Source organism: Leiobunum rupestre, chromosome 2 (genome assembly GCF_980474605.1).
Source record: "Leiobunum rupestre chromosome 2, qqLeiRupe1.1.hap1, whole genome shotgun sequence".
NCBI classification, from domain to species: domain Eukaryota; kingdom Metazoa; phylum Arthropoda; class Arachnida; order Opiliones; family Sclerosomatidae; genus Leiobunum; species Leiobunum rupestre.
In genome coordinates, this window is record NC_143385.1 from 79,247,437 (window position 1) to 79,260,764 (window position 13,328).

General features: G+C 34.6%; 1 protein-coding gene across 1 annotated transcript; it reads left to right on the forward strand.

The window, feature by feature from the left end:
- The first annotated feature begins 235 nt into the window (after positions 1-235).
- Positions 236-12,627, forward strand: LOC149959158 (uncharacterized). The gene is made up of 8 exons (XM_090166432.1): positions 236-504; positions 575-630; positions 2,502-2,926; positions 5,094-5,177; positions 5,520-5,649; positions 5,801-5,999; positions 6,428-6,582; positions 12,222-12,627. The coding sequence occupies exons 3-8, from the start codon at positions 2,527-2,529 to the stop codon at positions 12,325-12,327; spliced, it is 1,074 nt and encodes a 357-aa protein (XP_090022558.1). The 5' UTR covers positions 236-504; positions 575-630; positions 2,502-2,526; the 3' UTR covers positions 12,328-12,627.
- The last annotated feature ends 701 nt before the right edge of the window (positions 12,628-13,328 follow it).

The window sequence follows — 13,328 nt, forward strand, 5'->3', positions numbered from 1 at the left end:
AACGAATCATTGAGAGATAGACGGCGCCACGGGTAGAATGATAACGTTTTCTCGTCATTTGGGAGTTGGGACGCCGATGGGAGCAGACGACAGTATTCTTATTTTTAAAAACTTGTTTCGCGAAATACTGAAATCCGACGTTTCGATTGGACCTCTAGATTAATATTCCCAACTCAATGGAAAAATCACTGACTGAGCGAACTAATCGGCGAGCACCCTGAGCTGGCTCAATTTCTCTTTCTCGCTTAACAAGACCAACCGACCTTCGTATTTGAAGTGCTCACTCGTTTCGAGAGGATTTTCAAAAATGAACGCTCAAAATGTTTGCCCACCTCTGCACTATTGACGGAACTTAACTTAAGCTCGCCGACTGAGAATTTAAGTATTTAGTAAAATAGAAAACAAATTTTAGAATTTGTTATCTTTACTTATTTATTCAATACATTTTATATTATGACTTTCCCTAAGTCTTTTTATATTTATCAAGATAAGTTTTAGATAATGGTAAGCTTGGTAACGCCAATGAAAGGCTCTAGTATATTATGCTTAAGCCTTGTTATTTCTAATTTGACAGATAGGATCATGTTTATAAGAAATTGAAGATAATTTTTAATTTTGAGTCTTTGACAGGTAATATTATTTGTAAACCTTACATTTTAAACTGCTAAAACGTTTTCATAATTTACATTTCGTATTACTTTCTTTTCTCAAAGTGTATGATCTAATTAAATTAAAAGTTTCAATATTATTTATAATATTTAGGAATTAATTTTTTTGTGTGCTTCTTGATCCATCATAATCTTAATACTTGCTCCATTGGGTTCAATTTATGCACAAGTTATTTATTTTATCTCAAATGTACTTTGTTAGAATAACCAAGTCAATAAAATGTGAGATGAAAACATAGATTAAATAGTTAAGATTTGTAATTCTATGAGTGATTCATACAGAAACGACAACTTGTGGGCAATAGTGTTTTTAAAGCCCTATCTGTTACTGAGGAGAAAGCCATGCAACACTTTGTTTATGACTGGTAGATGTTTATAACAAAATTGGAGTTTAAAGGGCCATATATATTATTGGCTTAAATTTAAAAAAATGTTAAGGGTCATTATAATATTCAGCTAGGTTAATACCAAAGGCCTAGCTGCAAGCCCTTCATGTTGCGTGAGCCAACAGCTCCCTTCACTAACTTTTATCATTAACCTCAAGTTTTTATCGAAAGGGTATCCGAAGAGCTAGTGGGGAGAGAACTAGCAAACTCAACGTAGTAGTTTTTTAGAATTTACACGCAGTGATGCAAACTATAAGCAAGTATCGAATGAGGGTCCACCTGTAGAATACATGCAGGGGAAACGTTTATCAGTGTAGACAAACTTAATTATGTACACTCTTACAAGTTCCCCCCCCCCCACACAGATATGGGTACAGCCGATATTAACAAAGTTATCTATCATAACTATCATTAAATCAGTAAAAGACTGTTCAGTGCACTGTCATACCATTTTATTATAATGTTTCATGAAAAAAAGGTTTGCAAGAGCATATCCAAATATGTTTCTTTTCATTTTACGTGATACATATTTTCTATCACAAATCGAATATCGTTGTTTTTTATTTGTTTACACTCTTAAACCCCGTGTCTAAAAAAAAGGTATGATCTAGCTTCTGAAGTCTGGCTTACGTGGCACGACCAATCAAATAAAATATTATTATCCGTTAGTTTATCAAGAATTTTCTTATTTTTAAATGTTTTTCGAAGCCGATATTGCCCGATACTGATATTAGAAAAATAGGCCAATATATCGGTGCATCCCTAATTTTTATTGCCTAAGGTGGTGCCTTGGGTATTAGCCTAGCCTAGCTGTAACATAACGATAAGTATAGCACTTATATTGTTAAATGATAATTTTCTTACTGAACCTTGTTTTTCAACACTGTTAAGCTCAACTAGCTTCGACTTGAACTTGAAACAGACCTGAGTAGCATATTTTCATCCTTAGTAGTAGTATATTTTGTCTTGGTGCATAGTTAATCACTAGGGGGCTCTGCTTTGTACTAAATCTTGATTGTGCAATAACTCTGAAAATAAGTTCGGTGATAATTTTTGGTAATTCTTATTATGTTATTTATGCTGTTAGCAGAAGTAAATGAACCAAAGTTATCGAAATAGCGCTCAGAATCGGAGGGGGTTTTCTTTATGAAAATGATGATAAAATCAAGTCAAATACAAGCTAATTTCCATCTCCGTCTTTTGACGCGATAAATTGCTCTTGTGAATTGTGGGTGGGTATAGCTATTTCTATGTATAAAAATGGTTTAATAAAAATCAAAACCGTTGTTTTTCTAATTCAAGGTCAAAATGTAACTTCGTACACCTACAACATGGGTAGTATAGCAGTCTGATAACTTCGGTTCATTTACTTTTGCTACTATATTATATATTTCTGATGAGATCATGAGTATCAGTGAAAGTTTTAATACTTAAAATTTTTTTTTAGATTTTATAACTGATGATGAAAAGCAATGAGCAGGTACCCAGAAAAAAGTGAATTGCCACCATTGCTGGTGACCCGCCCCGAATTTAGATTTCCTTTGGATACCCTCATTGAAAGACCCTGGATTGAACCTTTCACTTGGGGAGTTCGTGGTGGTAGAGGAGTTGGAGACCCTTTTGGCCCACCTGGAATGGCACAGTGCAACAGAGTTCAAAGACCACCACCGCCACCCCATTTAATAGCCCAGTCTAAAAAATCAACTCATTCACAAATTGTACGGGATGACGACTGTAATATGGGCTTATCTATGGACCCCTCTATCAGAACAAAGCAGTTAGAAAAAAGTTTAGCATTTGTGAAAGAAAGTCATTCTCTTATACTCAGTAGCCTACACAAAGAACTGGATCAGCTTAAGAACAAAAATAGAGGTGCATTTGCTATTTCAATAAAAACTAACATTCCCAAAGCTATTGCGTAATGGGCCCAATGTAGTAAGGGGGGAGGGGTTTTCTACAGGAGTTATGTTTAAGTTGCAATGGGAAGGGGTCACTTAAATCTTACATCACAGCATCATAACTTTAAATTGGAACCAAGAACTAATATATTTAAATTTAAGGAGAATGAACGGGTATCATGGTCACCGGCATGCGCTTCAGTCTGGTTGGAAGACATCAGTTATGGGGAATCAAAAAAATACTGGACAAATTTTATATTTTTAGGGGGAATTAGCTTACTTTTCGAGCATGAGAGGGATTTTGAGCAATTGTTATTCTAAAAATGGCGTCAACATTGTTATTTTTCCCAAGTATTAATATATTCTTGCTGGAACTTAGATTATCAATTGTTTAAACAGTCACAGATTAGTACTTGTTTTTCTCATTTATAATAGTATCAGTTGTTTTCCAGAGGTCAAGCAATAAATAAATTTGCTTTATATTAAGATCTATCAGGGTGGGAAAAAACAGCTTTTTAAAATAAAAAAATCCAGTATAGTTAAAACTGGTGGTTTAAACCAGCTAAACCCCCTAATGAAAAAAATGCTCAAATTGCCAGATTTCAAAATTACGTTATTGCGAGTCTTAAGTACCTTTACGCTGTGAGGTATAGCAGGCTTATTTACCTGCTTTTATACCCTAACATGTCGGCATATTTTCATGTGCAAAATGAATTTTAAGATCCTCCAATTGCTTATATCAAGCCCTCATTACTTCATAAGACGACGTAGCAGACTACAAAAAGTGAAGTTTTAGTTTCGTTTTTTAATAAAAAAATACAATATTATATTTTGCATTTTTTATTTGAAATAAATAGTATTCCACATTTTTGGTGGTTAAAACCAGTTTGACTGGTTCTTGCCAACCCTGAGGTCTATGGTGCTATTGTAATTTAGGGGGCTTTGAGTGCCTTTCCAAATGTTGCTTGACATAAGTGTTTCGCCAATGATAATATATAATAAATAAACAGGCCAAATACTGAGAAATCTCCGCTGACATTCTATTGAAGAATCAACCAAAGTTTACTTCAAATCGAAAAACTAGCATCAGTAGAAATAATGTTAGTAAAAATGATGATAAATTTTTGGATCTGAACATGAAATAGACTACTATGAACACCCCATTCATATCTAAAGATGGTTATTTTCAAATTTTATACCTAAACTCTGGTTTGCTCATATTTATCACTCTCACCCTAACTTGAGGTGTCCAAGGCCTGATTATTCGTGGCCTTGGTAGTCCAATGGTAGTGGCGTTGGGATGGTAACCCTGCCCAAGGTGATATGATTTTTCTCAATCACTCTGGTATGGCACCACATGGTGAGGGATTCCTTGGTTTAAATGAAACTTCTAACCTGAAAGTATTTAGCTAGCGAAGCGATGTAGGGTGTAATAAGTTTCCTCTTCTGGAACTTCCATTTATTAAATCACTCGGTGACAAACTATCATTAATCTCAATGATTCAGTGTAATTCTTATGTTTAGTATTGTTTACTATTTACTTAATATTTATGAAAATTAAATTGTTTTCCATTTCACTTGCGTTTCCCCTAACATTTAAGGGTATAAACCTTTCTCTGAGTAAAGAGAGCAAAGGAATACTAAAATATCATTTCATCCTTTGTAGCTCCATCTTCCATTAGGGGGCATTACTACTATGGTGTATTAAAATAATTAATTTCAATTTTTCTAAGATTAGTCTTATTTTTCAACCTTCCTGTCCATACTACTACAACTTACAGGTCCTATATATATATATATACTTATATATTCTGTAAAATATCTTCTCTATTAAATGAATTTATAAATTGACATGCACAGTTTGCATTCGTAGGGACATTTTGTCACCATCGTATGCCCTGTTCCATAAAACAAAACAAAAAGATAAAAGTTTAAAATGTTTTTTTTTCTCTCCTTCATGCACTTATTAGCACGCGTGTTTCGCTCGTGGGTTTAAATTCCAAAATATATGTTGACTCGATCTTCAATAGCTTTATCTAGTGACGTAGAAAAAACATTCATATGTGACCTCCTGTATTTTATAGAAACACCTATTAAAAAATGTTGGTTCTCATGATTCATAGATGTTTTGTGTTTTTCAGAACTGCAGTTTCAACTTATAGTTGGTTCCGGTACTACACTGGAACAAAGTTTAAGTACAACAAATTCAAATAAAAACCGTGAAGGTATTGTTATTACCATTAACTTTAGCCCCAGTTTTCATTTGAAAATCTTTCTTCCCTAAGTGAAACCTTTATTTATTTTTCTTACAACTGGCTGATTTCCAAATTAGGTTTTTGTTCGCGATATTACTTTCACATGAGGTATAACTGGCTTATTTACGTGCATTTGTTCCTTTATATGACAGCGTATTTTTTCGCGCATAATCAAATTAAAGATTCACCAAATAAATGTTTTGTAGGTTTTCACACTAACTTTCTTTGACACTTTCGCCTAGCAATTTAGTGCATTCAAAACTTGGGCCAAAGTTAACTGTTAATAATACAGATTTTGTGGTATTTTCGTAGGTGAACAGTCACCAGAACTTCAAAAAAAGGTGCAGAGGCTAGAAAAAGAAATAAAAAGACTAAAAAATTCACTGAGGGAATCTCTTCAAATAAACACACAATTAACATCTGAGTTGGAGGGATTGAAACTGTGAGTTGTTTTTTTAACCATAAATTTGATTATTAGTGAACAGAAATTCGATATTTTTTTAAAAAATAAACAATTATTTGTTACATTAAATGTTAACAAAAATTCATCGTTGCATATGAAAAATAGTACTGATCAAGATTTTAAATTTTAGGAACCCATCAGTTAGAGAGCTACTTACAGAAAAAGAGGATCTTCCTCCACGCTCGCAGTCTGCATTAGACTTAACTACAAGTACTGTTAATGATGGCAGACCGTTAACACCTGGCTCTGGTTCACCTAAAATACACGAATACAGTGATAGCCTTCATCTGATTCAGCAAGCAGCAAGTGCCAGGACTAAGAGTAGTAGAGTATGTCAATTTATATTTCTACTTTTTAGTTGACTTCACATAATTGAAAAAGTAGACTCATGTCAAAGGATCAAAACCAGCCAACTTTCTGAATTCTTAAAGCCTATTTGCACAACTCAAAAATGTGTTGTTGGCCAAGTTTTGAGGAACGGCCAGTTTTATGACCAAGGCTTAGCTCTTAATATTTAAATTTAATACTTTTCGTACACATCCTTTTTATTATACAAAACTAAATACCTTTATTAATATTGTAGAAGAGGTATTTTTAAGAATTTAAACGAATTTTCCTCGATGGTTAATGTTCTAAATCTCGACAAATTTTGGTTTAGTGTGTGAATAAAAGTTGAAAACTGCTCACCATCAAATGTGTTGGCTCATGTGAATAGCCAAACTCAAAAATTACTTTCAATTATCTTTAATTTTTTTAGCCATCAATGGAAGTTCGACGTTCTGATCGACATTACAATGGTGGAAATAGTAGAAGCTCTGATTGGGGACGTCAAGGTGATCACGGGCGTAGATATTCTGATTATCAGCCTAGACTACCTAGATTAGCATTAAGAAATCAACAAAATTTTCAACAGTAAGTTTGATTTTGAAAATATTTTTTATACTTGGGTCATTCCATGGCAAATCAACCAGTGATGGTACCATGGGTCGGAAGTTTTTGACGAAATTTTAAGGACATGTTAAGGGGTTGAAAAGTATGTTAACGTTCGATTTTGACGTTGAAATTTTAATTAGGTCAATTTTTATGAGCATTTTAAAAAAAGCCTGAATTTTTCTTTGTGGCATTGACATTTTCGGTAGCTTTTAAAGAAATAGTTTGGTTTATGCAAAAATTTTGAAAATTCGCATAAATATAGTAAATTATACAGCGAATAAGATGAGTTTAATTTCTATAAGCTTAGTTAATTATATTGCCCGTAATTTACACTTCAAACCAAAATATCTGTTTTCCGGGGGGGTCCACTCGGTGGTGCATGGCCAAAAAGGTGCAACTTCATTTTTTATAAAAAGGATATTTTTTTGGAGGTTTTTGCCAGGGCTTTTAGAAAATAGTAAAATTGTTATAGCTATTTGGTTGCTAGTGGGAGTATTTTTGAAAAAACGTAAAACCAATTTTTTCCATTAGTTTAAATGAATTATTTATTTTCAAAGAGATACGTAATGGTTTTCAATTCTTTTGATGTTATTTTGAAACCTTTAGAACCTTTTTTGGAAATGTCTAATAAAGGTTGTGCAACGTTGCACAAAATACAATTTATTGGAACATAGCATTGGTCAATGTTTTTCGGCCACGAAAAAAATAGCATTGGTCAATGTTTTTCGGCCACGAAAACCATAGGTTTTTCTGCTTCTTCATAAATTTGATTAAGCAGTCGTTTTCTTCTTGACATTTCTCTAAAACGATACCGATGTACCAGATCCTGTCATACACAGCCGCCACATATTGCCCAACCTCAACGTCTTCCATTTTGATGGTATCTTCAGTGAACTTTGTTACCTTCACTGTGGTGAAGAAATAGTCTTCGGAAATTCGGTACATGTTGATTTCATTTTTCGAAATAGGGACAAATCTGTGGTGGCTACAGGTGCCTACTATAGTGTTAGCGTTAGTCAGCCTTGCATTTTTAATTTCTTTGGAATTTTTAATTTCGTCTTTCCCCACCCAAAAAAAGTCGATACCTTTAATATTTTCCTTGGCAAATTGAAAAAACTGAAGTGGCGTCAAAATATGATTATTTTCAGTACGCTGAAGTGACTCTCGAGTTACAATTCTCTTTACAGTGCCGCCTATTCCATCACATGGACTTTTTAAATGGCTTGTTCCGAAATTTGCCATTCAGCTGTTAATCCAAAATCCGATTCGTGGTTACACAGGTTCAGAAAATTTTTACAGTTCTTGTATTGTGATGCAGCTCCGTCGCTAAAATAATGGATATGTTTTATATCGGGTAGAACACGTTTCAGGGAGACAATGAGTTTTCCAATAAATATGTGCACTGTAATTGCACTATGTTCCATGTCATCACTCACTACGCAACTGCTCAAGCACTCAAGATTTTCGTCTTTCCTATAGTAAGTTACGAAGGGATGGATGGTGGCTTGCGACGTTTCCCAATGAAAACCTTGAACGGCATCTTGCACTAAGAATGAATAATTTTCAGCAAAGTCCATCAGTGTTATAACATGATCGTCTTCGAGATTTCTCTTTAAATTCTTTAAGTAGTTAGATTGCGACTTTGCAATGAAATGATGTGGTAGTGATTTTTCAACGACGTCAGTAAGCGATTCCACAAATTCTTCAACTACTTGTTTTATTTCAATTAATTTAGTTTGTCCGTCATGATGAACCCACTGTTTGTAGATTACGCAATCGTCTTCATCAATTTCGTTGCCATCAAATATTTCTTTAATAGAAGAAAAGAATGCTTCACTAGATGGGCAATCGTTGCAACGATGTAACATGCACTGACGGTTTGACGTCGAACAAACAAACGAGCATTAGTGATTTGTAGTCTTCTTTTTGTGGTAACGCTAGTGACATTAACTTTAGATTTTGATGAATCTCACATACACATACATTGTGGACTCCTTTTGCTGCTGTTGTGACACACCATTTCGGTCTCAGTTCGCAAAATTTCGAAAATCCTAATTTCAATTCTGGATGTACAACTTAACTGTTGGTATATTTCTTTAATATTGGCTAATAGTTTTTTCTGTTTCTGAACTTTCTGGCCTTCTACGCGAACAGATACAAAATCTTTTTTGCCAGGACACATCTTACTGATATCGTCATCTTCGTAATAGGACTGCACCGCTTTAATAGTTTCCAACGGAAGACTAAGACCTTGCTTTTTTTCAATGTTTGGAAGAATACCATCTCTCTCTTTTAATTTTTTTCGATTTTTTAGCAAGATATTGTGAAACTTTAAACTCTTCACATAATTGATTTATACTCCACGACTTTGGTGCAAGTGTTAGTAGCTTACACTTCTCTTGTCTAGACGAGTTATTTATTTTAATTTTGAGAGCGTCAATGAATTCTTCCATGTCAGTTGATGTTGATGTCGTCGCAAGTGTGTTACATTCTGAAGCTGATAAGTTCAAAACTTTAGTAACCTTTGACTGTACTACGTCCACAATCTGGGTGACCTTTCGTTTTGCATAATTACTTCTTTTGTACTCATTTAGCGAATGAAGTTTAATTGGGCTTGCTCCAAGATTCTTTAAAACTTTGTTTAACTGCTCTTTTTCTGTGGACGTAACTGCTTCTGCAATACTAGTCTTAGAGATGACACTTTCTTGGCTTCCTGTGAAAGGCGTTGAAGAAGGAGACTGACTATCGGTTAATGCCGCTGAAGTGCCACTAGTGGGGTTTAGAGGTGGTTGACGTAGAGATAAGTAGCAATTATGACAAAGTTTTTGACCAGGAACCAAGGACATTGCACTTGTCGTTATTAGTTCTTTACATAGCTTGACGCTGGATACTATCAAATTAGCTATAATAAAAATATTAGTTACTATAATTATACAATTAGGATATTATCAGAACATTGGCATAAAGGGGAAGTTCCACTGCCTACCTCTATAAAGCTTTACGGGTTTAACAACAGTTCAACCAAGTTCTAATGTCTTGATTTTTCTGATTGATTGACAAGCGCATGTCGTAATTGTGACGTAAGTTTAGCTCACGTGACGACGTAAAACTGGTGAATCATAGTATGTCTGTTCAAGTCAGACTTGATATTTTTAACGGGACCCTAGGGGCTCCCGACCCTTTGAAGTTTATTTTTATTGAGGACCAATGGCCCGGGGGGGGGGGGGTGAAATGGGGGAAATTATGCAAATGATCAGACTATCAGTAACGCCAGATTTTGCTGATTATCTACGGTAGGAAAAATGCGTTTCAGGAAAGGCTTAAACGTTATTTTCAAGAAATTTCCATGAAGTATTTAAGAAATATTTTATTTATTTACGGGCCCCGGTGGCCCGCAACCCCTTTTCAAATGATTTATTTTAGGATCTCTTAATTTTTTTAACAGTCATTGGGCTCGGACTCCAGCTACTTCCAAGTCTGTTAATTTAAGTAAAACATTAAAATCACCCCAAGTTAATATAAATTCAAACGATGTTTTAGCAACCACTATACTTTGCTGAAAAGTATCTAGCAGACAACAAGGCGAAATTGTACCGCGGAAAGGCCTAGGGGCGTTTATGGGAGTAAATTGGTTTAAAAGTGTATACTTTAGCCGTTTTTTGCGTCTTTTCGAGGTTGGTGGGAGTTACGTTACACTAGGGACGCCTTTTGTAACCTTACCCCTTTACCCCTTCCGATATTATCAATTAGACAAACCTTTTATAGCCTTAGAGTGAATATGAAGCGGATCAATGCATTTTACTTGAAAAGCTGAATATTTGGTAATTAGCATGGCATAATGATGATTACACACTGTTTCTAGCTTGAAATCTTTTACATTTGCCCGTAAACCGAGAATTTCTTGCTCTTCTTCTTTTAAATTATTTACATCTTTCATTCCTATTATTTTGCATTGGGTAGTTTTATGACAAATTTCATTTTTCAGAATCCCAACTGAACAATTTGGCAAACTATGCTCTTCATCAATTTCCATTATAAATCTTGAACGCTTCGAAGTGCGTGACAATATATAAATCACAGCTTAGACAATTTGGAGACGAAAACGCAAGCAGAAAGTCTAGCAGACGATTGTATTCTAGAAAAGTGGGCCAAAAATAAGCAATAAAAACGTTTTAAAGTGCCAAAAATTGGTTTTACGTTTTTTCAAAAAAAACTCCCACTAGCAACCAAATAGCTATAACAATTTTACTATTTTCTAAAAGCCCTGGCAAAAACCTCCAAAAAAATATCCTTTTTATAAAAAATGAAGTTGCACCTTTTTGGCAATGCACCACCGAGTGGACCCCCCCGGAAAACAGATATTTTGGTTTGAAGTGTAAATTACGGGCAATATAATTAACTAAGCTTTTAGAAATTAAACGCATCTTATTCGCTGTCTAATTTACTATACTTATGCGAATTTTCAAAATTTTTGCATAAACCAAACTATTTCTATTAAATATTTCTTTAAAAGCTACCGAAAATGTCAGGCTTTTTTTAAAATGCTCATAAAAATTGACCTAATTAAAATTTCAACGTCAAAATCTAAAGTTAACATACTTTTCAACCCCTTAACATGTCCTTAAAATTTCGTCAAAAACTTCCGACCCATGGTACCATCACTGGTTGATTTGCCATGGAATGACCCACTTGTTAGTGACCGTTTATAAATCTGCAACAAGATGTAAATTCCAAAATTTTGGGCCAACAATCTTTTCCCACAATATGGCTTAAAATCAGTGGTGTAGTCCTAAAAAAAAAGCCCGGGGCGCTACCTGGGTATGGCCAACTTCGATTTCGCGCATAATCGAAGTTGGCTGTACCAGCCGCTATAAATGTATATCCAACTTGGATTTTTAGCGTGATCGAAGCTTGCCGTACCTAGGTAACTATTTGAAATTGTTATGGTATTTTCCTGCGGGCAAAATTTATAATAAATTCACACACCCTTTATTCGAGAAAACGTATTTACGAAATAGAAGCAAGGTGCACCCTGGCAAAATGGAAAAACCAAGGCGGGGCGGCGCCCTGCCTTTGAAAAAAGCACCGGGGTGACGCCCGGCCCGACTACACTGCTTAAAATAATCATAGGAGAGCGAGTTTCAAAAGTGATTAGAATGAAAATATTTATGTAATTTAGTCTTTGCTATTTCGGTGTTAATGCCCAGCAGGCCTGGCAATCCTGTAATCAACTAACTAGGGTCGGACGCTCTGATAACTCGTGTCAGGATAGACGATAATTTTTGTTCTCTCTGTTAACCATGTTAAATTCATTTAGTCTAACTTAATAAATTTTCTTTAATATTGTCGATAAAGCTTTTTACTTTCATCACATTACATATACAACAGTATTTTCCTGCGGGCAAAATTTATAATAAATTCACACACCCTTTATTCGAGAAAACGTATTTACGAAATAGAAGCAAGGTGCACCCTGGCAAAATGCAAAAACCAAGGCGGGGCGGTGTCCTGCCTTTGAAAAAAGCACCGGGGCGACTACACTGCTTAAAATAAGCATAGGAGAGCAAGTTTCAAAAGTGATTAGAATGAAAATATAATTATATCTAATTTCATTACAGGGGATCTGAATCTCTACCTCTTTTAAAGAAGCCTTTGTTCCCTTCCCTGGATCAATCTGAACGATCAAGAAAACAAAAAGGACAGAGACCTAGACAACAACGTTGATCTTATTAATTTTTATAAATTAGCACCAAAATTTAATTCTAAAAAAGTTCTATGTGCATATTTAACAGACATTGAAATTAAATTTAATTATTTTTGTACATTTGTTTATTAAAAATTAGGCTTAGATAGTGGTATAACAAGTTTTGGACCACTTTTTTTTACTCTGAAAAAAGTCCGAAAAGTGAACTGAATCTAGTTGGACCACAATCTAAGCTTAGTTTTTAGTAAAACTTAATGTGGGACAAATAAGACTAAGTTATGTTTTTTACCAAATTTGAAGCTTAAAAACATCACTGCATCATGAAGTTTTACTTATAGCTAGTCATCTCTTAAGGCTAAGAATGCTGTGAAAATATCGTTTGAACTTTGAAAATGGTCTGTCATTAAATAAACATGACTTTGCATTGTATAGTGTTTAATATGTTTCTATATTTAGTTGAAATATAGTTTGTTACCAAATACATACTAGTGTAACTGCTGAATAATTAAGTATATTTATTCAAATACATTCCAAATATGAAGTATAATATATAAAGAAATAAAAGATTTAAAAAAACTTGATTTTTATTCACCAACACTTGCTTATTGAAAGTTATTAGAATCTTTTCTACGTCCACTGAGCGAGAAGATGAATTAACGCTGGCTTCAGGTTATTTTCCTAATGCCTTTTCCCCTCCATCACAGGAGGTTGCCAATCAGGTGAACCATGGTGTAAGAAGCTTGTCATTGGATGTGATACCAATACTCACCATGTTGCCTGGGGCAGCAGTGACTGCAACCAACGTGATGATAACTTAATGGAATATTTACTTAGTACTGAACTACATATTCTCAATAAACATATACCAACTTTTGTTACAAGTAACAGGAGCATGGGCACCCGTAGGGCAGACAAATGGCTCCCCTTTAAGAGCTATAAATGCTCTAATAAAGGTATAAAGTTCCATCCCCCTTTTGACTAGGTATGAAGATTGCCCCACCTTTGAAAACTTTGGGCGTAG

Bases quoted from the DNA above. Each gene is read 5' to 3' on its own strand.
- LOC149959158 (XM_090166432.1), top strand. From the start codon at position 2,527: ATGAGCAGGTACCCAGAAAAAAGTGAATTGCCACCATTGCTGGTGACC. The intron at 2,927-5,093 runs GTGCATTTGCTA...TGTGTTTTTCAG, and splicing joins GCTTAAGAACAAAAATAGAG to AACTGCAGTTTCAACTTATA. The intron at 6,000-6,427 runs GTATGTCAATTT...TAATTTTTTTAG, and splicing joins CCAGGACTAAGAGTAGTAGA to CCATCAATGGAAGTTCGACG.